Here is a 12,787-nt window from a genome sequence, read left to right on the forward strand (position 1 = left end):
TCTGTGAGAGAGAGACGGATAGACAGACAGACAGAGAGAGAGAGGGAGGGACGCTTCCTGCACACTTGTAGAGCTATGGTGTGTGTCTGATGCGGTATATTTCTATAGGCTCACTCATCAGAAAACCCACAGTGAAGTTCACAGGGGGCCCTCTGTGTGTGATTATTATCACTACACTTGTCAGCATTAAAGGCACAGTGCTCGGCCTTTTGTTGTAGCTACATGCTCATTAGCAGTGCACTGCAGAGACAATGTTATTGAATAGAAGAGGGTGGTGACACAAGAGGACATTCAGTCATGTTTTTGGATGATACAAACTTACAGAAAGAAACGCACACTATGAATTTATAACACTGTTACAGTGTATCTGAAAAAGCAGCATACACAATCCATCAGATCTAATAATACATCTGACCTGTCATGAGCTAAAACCAGGCTTCACGCCTGATTAGATTAACAAATATTTCATTGCGGCTCTGCATCTGCAGGTTTATTTTTTCATATAACAGTTTAGATTTCACTGTTCTTTGTTTGACAGGGATTATGGACAAATTTGCCCAAACTGTTGGAAGTGAAACCCATAGACAGCAGGCATCCAAGAAGTGTCCTTGAGCAAGGCATTAGACTGCAAGCTACATGAAACAGAGGGGCATTGTCGAGAATACTTTGTGTTTCCCTCTGCAACCTTTTCTCCATCAACCACAGACTCCAGACCAGCTGTCCCAATGAGCTCGTTGGGTCTACTGGCATTAGCTGCTTTTACCATCTTCCTCAGGACACTACAGCGTAGAAAACAAGGCTTCGTGGCCACCACGAAGTGATAAAAGATCATTTTCCTCCTCTGAGTCCTCTGAGAAAATACTGGCGGCCCTGACATTTCTTGTACTGTGTCTTTAATGCTGCGTTCAAAGGTGGTCCTTGAGTAAATGTTTGTTAGTTATATCGCACAACAGCATATTTGTTAAGTGAAAAAGTAAGTGCAATTATTTGTTTTTATTAAGTTTGACGTCATTATCTCTTCAATGAATACAGTTTGTTATGTATTCTTCATATATTGATGAAATTGAACTCGTTTCTTTTAATTTATGTAACTTTTGCATGGATGTGTTTATGGATGATCTGAAATCACACAGAGATTCACCGTTTTGATCAGGATGCGTGTAATAAAGTGTGCAGCACACCTAATGCCTGACAGAATTGTTGACGCGGACTGATGGACTCTTCTGGAGAGGTTGGAGATAGCATTAGCGCGCCCTCTATGTTCGAGACTTGGACACGACAAGAAAACCACTCATAATAACCACAAAACGAAAGCATACGTTCACATATCCACTTCGCCGTTGGCAACTTTTTAGTTTGATCTACACCGGTTCGTCTGTTTTACCGATTTAGTTGATTTAGGCTGCTTCACCTATTTGCTCAAATAAATCCTCGTATCTGAAGACTATTCCTGTTTCATAACCGTTCGCATTGTAAGAGGAAACGTACATTTTAGGGTCGATGGTTAAGTATCGGTTGTGAAATACTTGAAATACTTCCCGGCCTCCTAAAAAGTCGCTCTAACTACAAATGTAGCATTTCCGTATTTTGATTTGAAAGTCATACGTCACCGGGTGGACAAAACTCCCACAATGCATTGTCATTTTGATCTGAAATAAACCGAGTAACATTCGCTACAGATCTGGGAGTAAACAACTTGAAAAGCAACGCTTAGATTATTAATCTGACATTTCCTTGAATCGTTGGTCCTGCTCGGCGTTCCTGAGGTGATCTCCAGGGACTGGCTTTTTTGTATGTATGTTGTTATTGCCAATATGATATGATTAGTCACTAGCTAGCTAAATTGGCTAGTGCTAGTTATCATTAGCTAGGTTAGTTTCATTCCTTATGTTATAAATGAATAGGCCCAGCTGATGACATCTGTCGTTAGCTACTCACAAGGCTTTCTGAAATGTAATTCTCTCTTTTAAACTGCCTGAAAGTGAATCGTGTTGAAACGGACGTAACGTAACTTAAGTTCAGTTGTGCTTCCATTAAATCTATTATCAACTCAGAGTTTAAGACTACACTTAATAGTCAGGTCTTACATTTTTTAACCTAGCTAATGATCTGGTTTTACGGGTTAAGTTCAACTAAATAAGCAGTTTTCAGGGTACTTGCAACAGTTCATATTTTGGCTAACTCTGTTTACTTGTATTATTTGTTACCCTCCAGAGGACAACAATTCAATCTAACCGTGTAAATCGTTGGTCAGGTGTCCAACCTGCCGGCCAGGGGCTGTCAGATCAGGACTTGAGGGCAAGATGGATTCAGAATATGAACATCGCCTCCTACGACAAATCAACATTCAAAATGACAACCTCAGCCCTGTTGTGAGTTGTTTTTCTGTGGTCTTGTAATAATATAAATGTTTTGCATCGACACTGAATTGGTAGTATTATGAAACTGAAATGATCAGAAGGTTGATATATATGAAAATGATAAAAAAAATATTGGGTTTTTTTGTGCAGAAACAGACACTGAGTCAAACACCCACCGGCTCCCCGTTCTCATCACCCAGTAAGCTTGGAGACAGATTCATTCCAACCAGAGCGGGGGCAAACTGGAGTATTAACTTCCACAGAATCAATGTATGAACAATTTGTGGGTACATTTACATTACAATAGAGTGTCGTACATTTGTCATGCTTTTCCAAGATAATAGTAAATGTAGGAGAATTCAAATGACTGTCAGAATTTTTATGATTTTAAGGAAAATGAAAAGTCGCCATGTCAGAACAGAAAAACCAAGGATGCCTCCCCTGATAACCTTAAAGGTAAATGAATGTTGTGAACCATATTCCTTTTTTTCTGCCACTTGCTCCTGTTCACACAGTAGTTGTAGTTTTAAAATAAAAATGTGTTTTCATTACAGCAGACGGGCAGGCCTACTCTGCTCTACTCAAGAATGAGCTGCTAGGAGCAGGAATAGAAAAGATCCTGGACCCTCAGACGGAGGACAGGCGTCTGCAGCCATCAACCCCAGAAAAGAGAAGTCTCTTCACCGTAAGAACATTTCATCTCATTCTCGTTATGTGATGAGTCAGGATATAACCCATCAGAAAAGACACACATGCAATATGCTGTTGGACATTTAAGTAATGGTAAAAAACACAATGTTGAAGAGTAGTACTGTTTGTCAGTGTGAGTTTTTCTTCGGATAGATTATGGATTTTGCTTGGGTTCTTTGCAGTATTCGCTTAATACCAAGAGGTCGTCACCAGAAGATGGCACCAACATCTCCCCCTACTCTCTATCGCCTGTCAGCAACAAAAGGTAAACGTACCTTAAAGTAAAATATATGGTGGGCTGTTCACACTGCAAGCAAAGACACGGCTCACTTTGACATCAGCGTTTCACAATGTCCAACTTTTCCTGTTGCAGTCAGAAATTGCTACGTTCACCGAGAAAGCCAACTCGCAAAATCTCAAAGATCCCTTTTAAGGTCCTGGATGCTCCCGAGCTGCAAGATGACTTTTACCTCAATCTGGTGGACTGGTCGTCTCTCAATGTGCTCAGTGTCGGGCTGGGTACATGCGTTTACCTGTGGAGTGCCTGTACTAGCCAGGTACTGTGGTTAAACAACTGATGTCCTCGGCTGCATTCAATACTATCGTACACCAAAGTGAATTGATTGTTGAATTTAATTTTCCCCAGGTAACAAGATTGTGTGATTTATCTGTGGAGGGAGACTCAGTCACTTCAGTCGGGTGGTCCGAAAGGGTAAGTAAACACAGCTTATTGCCTTTAGTAAACTTCCACTTTTTATTGTAATCAATTTTCCTTTAAACAAAAGGGTTCCATTTTTATTTTTTATTTTTTTTATTTTAAGGGTAACCTGGTGGCAGTGGGGACTCACAAAGGCTATGTTCAGATCTGGGATGCCGGAGCTGGGAAGAAACTCTTTGCCCTGGAAGGACACACAGCTAGAGTTGGTAAGAACATGTTTGCTGAACATGGCGAAGAAAGGAACTGAAACCAAATAAATGAATTCCTGACAACTGTGTCCTTTGACATTTTAGATGAATATTGAGAGCTAAAATGAATGTAAATCTGTTTGCAGGAGCGTTGGCATGGAATGCCGACCAGCTGTCTTCAGGTAGCCGCGATCGTATGATTCTTCAAAGAGATGTGCGGACGCCTTCTCTCCAGTCAGAGAGACGGTTGCAGGGACACAGACAGGAAGTGTGTGGCTTAAAGTGGAGCACCGACCATCAGCTGCTCGCTTCTGGGGGTAACGACAACAAGGTACAGTTTTGACTCTTATGAAATATGTCTCCGTCTTTGTGCATTTAGTTGTTGAGTTTCTTGATGTGTTTCTCTTTTGTCATCTCAGCTGCTTGTTTGGAACCACTCCTCGCTGAGTCCAGTGCAAACGTACATGGATCACCTGGCTGCAGTAAAAGCCATTGCCTGGTCCCCACACCAGCATGGCCTGCTGGCCTCTGGGGGCGGCACTGCTGACCGCTGCATCCGATTTTGGAACACCCTGACCTCACAGCCGCTGCAGTGTATGGACACCGGCTCTCAGGTCTGCAACCTGGCTTGGTCCAAACATGCTAATGAGCTAGTAAGTGACAGCACATACACACTGGGCTATTTTAAGCGTCAATATGATACCTGTGAAAAGTTGCCATTGGTACTTAAATAAATTAAAATTAGTTTGCAGAGTTTTAAAACCAGAATCGGCTCATTTCAAGGATTTTTTTTAAACAGGTATGCGTAGTAAAATTAAGTTGTTGCTTATTTTACACATAAACAAAAGCAGTAGGGCATTCTTTGTTTGAATTAACAATTCTCTGGGCAGAATATCGTAACATTAAAGATTTGACACAATCATTTTTTTCCTTCAACCAAAGATTCTTTTTAACAATATGGTGATAAAACAGAGCATGAACCTATGCTGTTTCTATTTCTTATTGTGAGATACTTCCGCTTGACAAAGTTTTGTCTTTTGACTTTTTTATATATTTGGCACACAATTTAAAATGTGCATCGCTGATGCCATTGTAACTGTCAAATTACAAGACTATCAGTTTGTAGTGTAACGTTGTCTCTTTGTATCTAGGTGAGCACACATGGCTACTCTCAGAACCAGATCTTGGTGTGGAAATATCCAGCTCTCACTCAGGTTGCCAAACTCACGGGACACTCGTACAGAGTGCTTTACCTGGTCAGTTTGTGTTATTTTTGTGATCACAATGTAATCAGGCTATTGGTCATATTAATGGAAAGGTTGGCATTTAGTGAATTCTTATTGTTTATTTTTTTACACTAGGCAATGTCCCCGGATGGTGAGGCCATTGTGACGGGAGCTGGAGATGAGACTCTACGCTTCTGGAACGTTTTCAGTAAAACAAGGTCAACTAAGGTGAGAAAACACTTTTTGGAAACGGCATTCTGTTATCGCACCCCCATATCTGCACAGAAGTTAACAAAGATTCTTTATCTTTTGTTTCAGGAATCAGTATCGGTTTTAAATCTCTTTACTAGGATACGGTAACTGAGAGCAAGTTAAAACTCTTAAACAAGCACCTTGTGACATTTTTTAACAGACGAAATGTCAGCGAGAGCAACTAATGATAATGCATTTTATTTATATAGCGCTTTTCAACATATAGAAAATGTATTATTATTATTAGTTGCTCTCGCTGACATTTCGTCTGTGAAAAAATGTAACTGAGCACTTTGTCTTCATGCCAGCAACTGTTTGGGCGACTTTTTTTTTACTTTTTGGCTCTCATTATGAATGTAGTCATTTTTATAAAAAAAGTGGGTTGAGTACAATTTTTCTTTTGTATGAAAATATTACTTACTTTGTAAAATATTGTGTTGTGGAATCTGAAATGGGCATAGAGCTGTTTTAGTTCTTGTTAAACTCAGGTCTTATTTATTTTACACAACAGTGAAAGCCAACGCAATTAGCTATGACGGGAAAGAAATGCCATTACATATTGTGGCACACATACAACATAAAACCCTTTAAATAATCACCCACTATGGCCTTCATAATATCTGCACCATGTTCACTGTGATCCTTGTAATCCGATGGTTAAGATCATTTGGATGATACAACGCAGTTTTGCTCCTGTGGATAGTCCTATGCTGCGCAGATATGTACTAAGTACATGAACAAATAAAAGATCATGCAACTGCAGTACTAGTCTGTCTTTTTTTTGCCTTCACATATGAACTTCTTGTGTTTGTTGTCCAATATTTAACATGCTTACGTTTTTACTTGACAGTTGACTGATTCACTCATTGTGGTTGAATTACATTTTCCATGTGCCGAAATTTCTACCAATAAAACACACACTAAGTTATCATAATACAAATTGATAAAAACAATGAAAGTTGAATCAACTTACTTTTTACAGTTATTCTCATTATTTAGTGGGATTAATAAAACCACATAAACAAAATTATGTAACCCTGCCTACAGCCGTTAGGGGGCGCTGTCTCAGCGGATATGCTGACAGGAAATGCTGCGAACGGGCGGGAAGTTGAAAGTTGTGATTACAAGCAAAACAAATGCTGTCATTACCAAGTACTTTACGCGTAGCGGTATTGCGGTAAAATTGTATTATCGGCACAAACGCGGTGAGTATAAGGACTCAAGTTGGCTAAACGTGGTCAACGACTTGAGTTTCCGCTGAACTTACGCTAGCTGACACAACTAGTGGCCCGACTGTGGTGCTAGTTAGCTAGCTAGGTAACGGTAACTGAGCTCTCCACAAGTTGTGTTACCTTCTATGGTCTCCCGGTATGGCGGACAAAAATCTTGTGTCGGAATTAAAACGTTGGGCGACGGAGGAGTTTAACCTGCCCCCGGATTGTCTGCCGAATGACGGCTACTTCAAAACGTAGGTATCCGCTATTTTTAAAGATCAATGTTAGTGCTTAAGCGTATTGTTCGAGGTCCTCACGGTTGATGGTGATGCAGCTTTGAACAGACGTGACAAAAGTTAATGTCGATCATTCCTTTTATAGACTCTGTATCGGGACAGGAAAGTCGATATGGAGATATGTCATCCAACACGTTTTTCAACAGAGGTTAGTTGTCCACTCACTATTCTAGAGTTGTATGCCAACACTGTTGCAGTAATTGTCTTGTCAGCATGAAAAACACAGTGGCTTCCGATAACTGCCTTCATCTCTAAAATACACTACGGTCTCACCTTGAAAGATGAGAAATGATGGATCACACCTGTCCGACGGTTTCTCTTGTTTTTCCAGGAAGGTGCGGATCGTTCGTGGCAACCTCCAGTGGTATCCTTTACTGCCCTGACGGTTACCATGGCAACTCAACGTGTGTAGTTTGGCCATGTAGTTACTCATGTAAATGTCAACGGGACAACATTTTGACAGAATATACAGTGTATCACTCATTGCTGTTTGTATGTGTGTATACAGTGCACACAGAATTTCTCTCATCCACCATGCACACTGTGTTTAGCATTTACCCAGCTATTTCCTTGACATTATGATGTTAAAGGTATAAAGTTCTTCAAGACAAAGAGGTAGGCTAATACTTATTTTGGGTGATCACACTAATGCTGACATCTTAAACTTAGTGACAGCCAACAATACAGTAAAATGTGTCAGGTTTTCTTATCTGCTGTTGTGTTTTGCATGTTCAGTTGAAGCATTCTGAGGGCCAGAGTGATGCTGCCAAGCAGAGAGAGCTTCAGAGCAAGATAGAGCAGCTGAGAGCCAAGATCAGTCACTTGGACTCTCAGCTTAGTGGAACAGAGGAACAGTTGGCCACACAAGGTTAGTTTGGCAGGTGTAGTAAGGGGTCGCACCGTTTAACAATATTTAAAGTGATCTCTTACACCGTTATTATCTACTATTTACTAACAGAGCAGTCCATCAGCCATACCTGGGCCCAGGTGGAGGACAGTCGGCGCAGAGAGCTTCTTATGCAGGCCTATAGGCAACGCTGCATCTTAGGCCGCAGGGTGCTCTCCGCAGACACGCAAAAAGTCAATGGGCACTGCCAGGCACTGGAAGAAATTGCCAGGTAAGTCAGAAAAAGAAATGAGGAAGGGAAATGAATCAAGTTAGATCATGTACACAACCATATTAAGTGAGAACTGTGTTTTGTTTTTAAAGGAAAGCAGAGATTGAAGTATTGTTTGATGATAAACCCCCCAGCAGCAGAGATGTCGATAACTTAGACTCTCAAGTTGCAGCAGAGGCACAAGTCCTGGTAAGAGCTGCCCAAATCTTGTTTGTATTTGAATTGCATGTGCAAAAGTGGTGTACTTGTACTAATACATGTTTCAAAAATTAAGTCAATAGTCAATAGACAAAAATGCTCAAACACCATAATGTAAACTATGTTTACAGTTCCTCATTTTATTTTGGTCTCCAAATTTGTGAAAAAATGTTCTAACACCTACACAATATGACTGCAGATATAACGCTGTGAAGGATGAGGAATTGAGTGTATACAATCTAAATAAATTCACTGTAAACTACACAGTGTATACAGTATAATATAAGGGAGCAATGAATAAATGAGGGATTGTCAACACACAAGTCCAATTTGGAAAGGGAACAGCTACATATTACTGCTGGCTATTTCATTAGATATCTTGTCATGCCATATTGAGACTAGACTAGCTTGAAGCAGTAGAGCTGGTAGAGATGCACATAGGCTTTGCAACAAAAAAAACTTCTATATTCTTGAAGTCATACAAGTCGATCAACCCTTAGATGCGCAAATATGATAGTTGTAGACCAAGATGCCTTTCGACTGAAGGAAATCCTCTCTTTTCTATTTTTCTCTTCAGCGTGAAGTAAGAAAGCTGTGTGATGACAGGGTCCACTTCTATCAGTCTTTACAAGAGAGTGAACTTAAAACTACAAACTCTGCAGCCAAACAGTAAGAAACACTGTGGATACGGAACTCAAGTCTTTCAGAATACTGTCAACTTTCCCCTTCTTGAATTAACCTATCACTGTTATTTCTCAGCATAACTCGGGAACAAAGGACTGCTGAGTTTCAGTATTGGCTGAGTGCTGTGGAGGTTTCTTTATTTTCATTACATTAAACACAACATTTTTGTACTCAATACAGTTTCACCTTAAATTAACAACTTTTGTTTGTTATGTCATCAGAACATGTTGTGTGATTATCCTCCAAACCATGTCCTCTCTGCACTGGAACATTTAGCTTCCAGAGAGCAGAAGGAACTAGAGGAGAAACTAGCCTCTCTGGATGTAGCACAGGATGTTTCTGTTCTACGGTAAACTTTTTATAATTCTTTCCTATAAACCGCCACGGTTTTCAGTATCAGAGTATTCATAAAACCTTTTAATTGCAGGTTCCGCTATGAAAGCCATCGCCTGCTGGACATGTCAGCAGCAGAAGAGGATCATGACTTGCCATCGGTTAAGTCCCTCTTAGAGGTGCTATAGACACTGTGATTTGATATTTGGGGAAATCATAGCAGTGTATAAAACATGTTTAATGTGTTTCCTGGCATTTCTGATTGCAACATATTATTTGTGGAATTTGTGTGGAAAGTTTGTTTTGGTTTTCAGGATGCTTGGGAAGAGGTGGAGCACAGTTTCGTGGAATTGGCCCAGTCTCGCTCCAGAGTCCAGCAGCTCCAAAACCAGCTGCAGGCCCGTAAGAAGAAAGCTGAGCTGGAGCTTCACAATGACACCATGGCACTGTAAGAAGACTCACTGTACTGTAGTGTGAGTTTGATTGATGAAGTCCCCACACATAGTGCAAAGGGTGTATTTTCCCCTAAACGTATAGAATAATTGAGTCAATGTATGAAAAATGTGTAGACTGGTTTCAACGTGGAGATTGGTATATCTAAAGGGAGTGTTTTTCCCCCTTTTTCTGACAGGTCAGCTCTGGAGGCGGAGCTTCTGTGTGTGATGCAGGCAGCAGCCAGGGATCAAATCAGAGACAGGTGTAAACAACTTGATCTGCATGCTAAAAGCCGACAGGAGGTGCTAAGGAACCTTCACAGCCAGTGGCAGAGCATCCTTGACTTCAGACAACAAGTGGTGAGAGTCAATTGACAATATGACACCTCAATTACCAGGTTTACTTCTAGATCAAGGCACATGTATTTGTTTCGAAACGTATATTCACATTAATGATGTGTGATGTGAACTTTACATAAACATGTTGATTGGCCAAATCTTTGGCAAATGGGAATGCGCAGAGGCATCAGCGTATCAACATATGTTATTAAACCCGTTCTGTTTTTGTCCAGGTTCTCAGACAGGAGCACATCAGAGGTCTGATAAAGGGTAACTCCACCGCCAAGACGGAGCTGATTCGTCTGCACAGAGAGGTGTGAATGTTCTCCATCTACAACACTGAAGTTAAAAGATTGGGGTGAAGGAAATGTTTGGGCCTTGTTTACACTGAAGAAAGCTCTAATTCTCTCACCTGTCCTTCTGTCTTGTTGCAGCTACAGGAATTTGTGCGAGGCAAACTGGCGCCACAGCTTGAGGTGGTCACCACCGCGGCCGGCACTCAAAGAAACTTAATTTCCAGGGAGGCACGACAGTTCGGAACGATTTCACTTCTTGCCTTGGACCGCAGGACTGTTGATGGGTAAGAATAAAGTTGCCTGACACTTGAAGGTGTAAACCCCAGCCATTCCACCTTGTTTTCTGTTGTTGCAGAATGCAAAGGATCCCGGCATCGTGGTTGTCCATCCATCGCTTGCAGTCCCCGACCTTCAGTAGCTTGTGTCAGAATCTGGAATTCCCACTCTACAGGGTGAGTCCGTCCATGTAATGAAACAGTGTGTTTTGACCACAATGAGAATCAGACCATAAAATTATGTTTTCATGGTTTGCTGGCAAAGGTTACCTGCTATAGTTGTGCTAGCAGCTCCTAAAGTTGCTTGTTAAACGTTATATGCAGATGGTGGTTTTGAAACGGGAGCTATTGCGCAGCATTGTTCAAACGCCACAAACGCTGACTGTGTAGATGGTTTTTTTTTTTGTTGTTGCTGCTTTTATGTAGGTGCACGTTAATGTCATCGGATTTCTGCTCCTTTGCCTCTTCTCTCGTTGACACAAACTTACTTTTTTCCTTTTTCTTACACAGGCTCCCGAAGAGTTGTGTTCCCACGTGTGTGGCCAGCAGCTTGAGTTACGTTTTCTTCGTCAGTCACTGCAACTTTACTCTGTAACTTCGCAGAAAATACAGAAGGAAACCGAGTTGCTGCACGCATCTGATCAAAAAGGTAATCGGGGGAACTCAACAAGAAAGAAGATGTTAACATGCTAAAATACATACTAAGAAAGGTGTATTGTTGTTTGTTTTTACACATGTATACAATAAAATAATTTATGTTTTCAGAACATTGAAATGTTAGTTACAATCAAAGTACTGTTTGTCTGCACTGTGGCTCTTAGCTCTGCTGTCTAGAGTCCTGGAAGAAGATCAGAAGCTTCTGGATGCTCTGGTACAGAGAGTCAGATGCCTCACCCAAAGGTGCACCCAGGGCCTTTCTTATGGGGACCAGGTCAAAACTGCCATCTCTTACTGGTGAGGCACATTTCAAAGACGAGATAATCAAAACTATGGACGTTGTTTGGGTGATTTTCATTTTCTGTGTGTAGTTACATTTGCAATATCTGTAAAAGATGATTTGTTCTAATCCGAGTGTGAATTTTGTTGTTACATTATATTACTATCAGCTAACTTACATCTGTGGCGGTAGGAAAACCGACCACGACCCAGACTTCCCTCTCACCTGCAATATTTTCCAATTTTTACAAGCAAGTCTAATTACTGAGGTCTGGGGGTGAGACCACCTTTTCACAGTGCTAGTGGAGTCCACCTGCATATCAATGTGAAAAGTTAACACTTATCATTTACACCCAAAAGTGTATCTTGGATGCTGTAGTTTGCCACTGCAATGGATGATGTGTTAACTTTGATTTTGCTTTCCATGAAAAATTGTGTAGATAATTGTGTTGAACTTAAACTTTTTGATAAATCAGTGATTTGTTATTTAGGATTATTACCTTCAGTCGGGGTGTCGGGTTTGCTGGTAAACTTCTTCTGTTTTGTTCATGCATTCAGGTGGGATCGGCCGGCCCAGCATGTCCTACCTGATGTCAATAAAGGAGGACTGACTTTTCAACAGTGGTTACAAAAGTGGAAACTTGCTGCCAAAGCCTCTTAGGGTGAAAAATCAGCCTTTAGAAAATAAGAAGTGATCCTTCAATGCACCTTTTCTGAAGCAAAAGGACAATGCTACAATAGTAAATGCCCTCATTTTCCCTCCTGTTTTTCATGCAAATTACTGCTGCTAATGTTTTACCAAGTCAAGGTCTGTGCCTAATAATAAAGCATTTCGAATCCAAGCATTTGCTCGAGTCTCTCCTGATGTGTTTTTTTAAAACCACACAGTGTAGTAGTATGTGGCTATCGTGCACCGGGCAACATTGTTCCTTTGTAGCATTGAAGGGGGAGTGGAGCAATGTGATTCTTCACAACTCGGCTCCTCCCACCGCTGCGGCTGCGCAGTTCTATTTTTCACTCCTTTTTTTTTCAATTTTTTTTTTTTCACTCCTACTCTGGCTTCCGGACGCCAAGACGAGACCGCTGCCGCCGAATTTAAAGAGACAGGCGATAGTTATTTTAAATACGATAAACGGCAACCATTGTCCCCGCTAGCTTATTTTCCGACGCTTCTCGAAACGGCTTGTTTAATTCGATGGTGATGTTTTAATCAAAGTCGCAGCGAGTAGC

The 12,787-nt window shown here is 41.0% G+C and overlaps 2 protein-coding genes and 1 long non-coding RNA gene across 5 annotated transcripts; 2 read left to right on the forward strand and 1 right to left on the reverse strand.

Annotated features, from left to right (window-relative positions):
- The first annotated feature begins 1,392 nt into the window (after positions 1–1,392).
- On the forward strand, positions 1,393–6,196 carry LOC119217114 (fizzy-related protein homolog). Of its 3 annotated transcripts, XM_062563630.1 has the most exons (15): positions 1,397–1,795; positions 2,255–2,372; positions 2,511–2,630; positions 2,753–2,816; positions 2,915–3,045; positions 3,233–3,315; positions 3,424–3,607; positions 3,697–3,762; positions 3,872–3,974; positions 4,103–4,287; positions 4,376–4,609; positions 5,108–5,212; positions 5,318–5,410; positions 5,501–5,578; positions 5,692–6,196. In XM_062563630.1, coding segments are annotated over exons 1-14 (1,530 nt in total). In that variant the 5' UTR covers positions 1,397–1,793; the 3' UTR covers positions 5,543–5,578; positions 5,692–6,196. The 3 variants fall into 3 exon arrangements, with proteins under 3 accessions (XP_037326401.1, XP_062419614.1, XP_037326399.1); XM_037470504.2 differs by having other exon boundaries at positions 1,393–1,795; positions 2,918–3,045; positions 5,501–6,196; XM_037470502.2 differs by having other exon boundaries at positions 1,398–1,795; positions 5,501–6,196.
- Positions 6,197–6,489: 293 nt separating this feature from the next.
- Positions 6,490–12,419, forward strand: haus5 (HAUS augmin-like complex, subunit 5). The gene is made up of 19 exons (XM_037469754.2): positions 6,490–6,902; positions 7,030–7,092; positions 7,276–7,308; positions 7,535–7,559; positions 7,680–7,812; positions 7,903–8,062; positions 8,155–8,251; positions 8,838–8,929; positions 9,020–9,074; positions 9,166–9,293; positions 9,372–9,456; positions 9,592–9,725; positions 9,909–10,071; positions 10,284–10,364; positions 10,485–10,630; positions 10,702–10,798; positions 11,132–11,270; positions 11,443–11,575; positions 12,116–12,419. The coding sequence occupies exons 1-19, from the start codon at positions 6,805–6,807 to the stop codon at positions 12,216–12,218; spliced, it is 1,965 nt and encodes a 654-aa protein (XP_037325651.2). The 5' UTR covers positions 6,490–6,804; the 3' UTR covers positions 12,219–12,419.
- Positions 10,712–12,093, reverse strand: LOC134132168 (uncharacterized). The gene is made up of 3 exons (XR_009956705.1): positions 12,058–12,093; positions 11,110–11,216; positions 10,712–10,791 (listed from the first exon to the last, which is right to left on the reverse strand). It is a non-coding gene; the product is annotated as an uncharacterized LOC134132168 (long non-coding RNA).
- Positions 12,420–12,787: the final 368 nt, after the last annotated feature.

Source organism: Pungitius pungitius, chromosome 7 (genome assembly GCF_949316345.1).
Source record: "Pungitius pungitius chromosome 7, fPunPun2.1, whole genome shotgun sequence".
Taxonomy (NCBI): domain Eukaryota; kingdom Metazoa; phylum Chordata; class Actinopteri; order Perciformes; family Gasterosteidae; genus Pungitius; species Pungitius pungitius.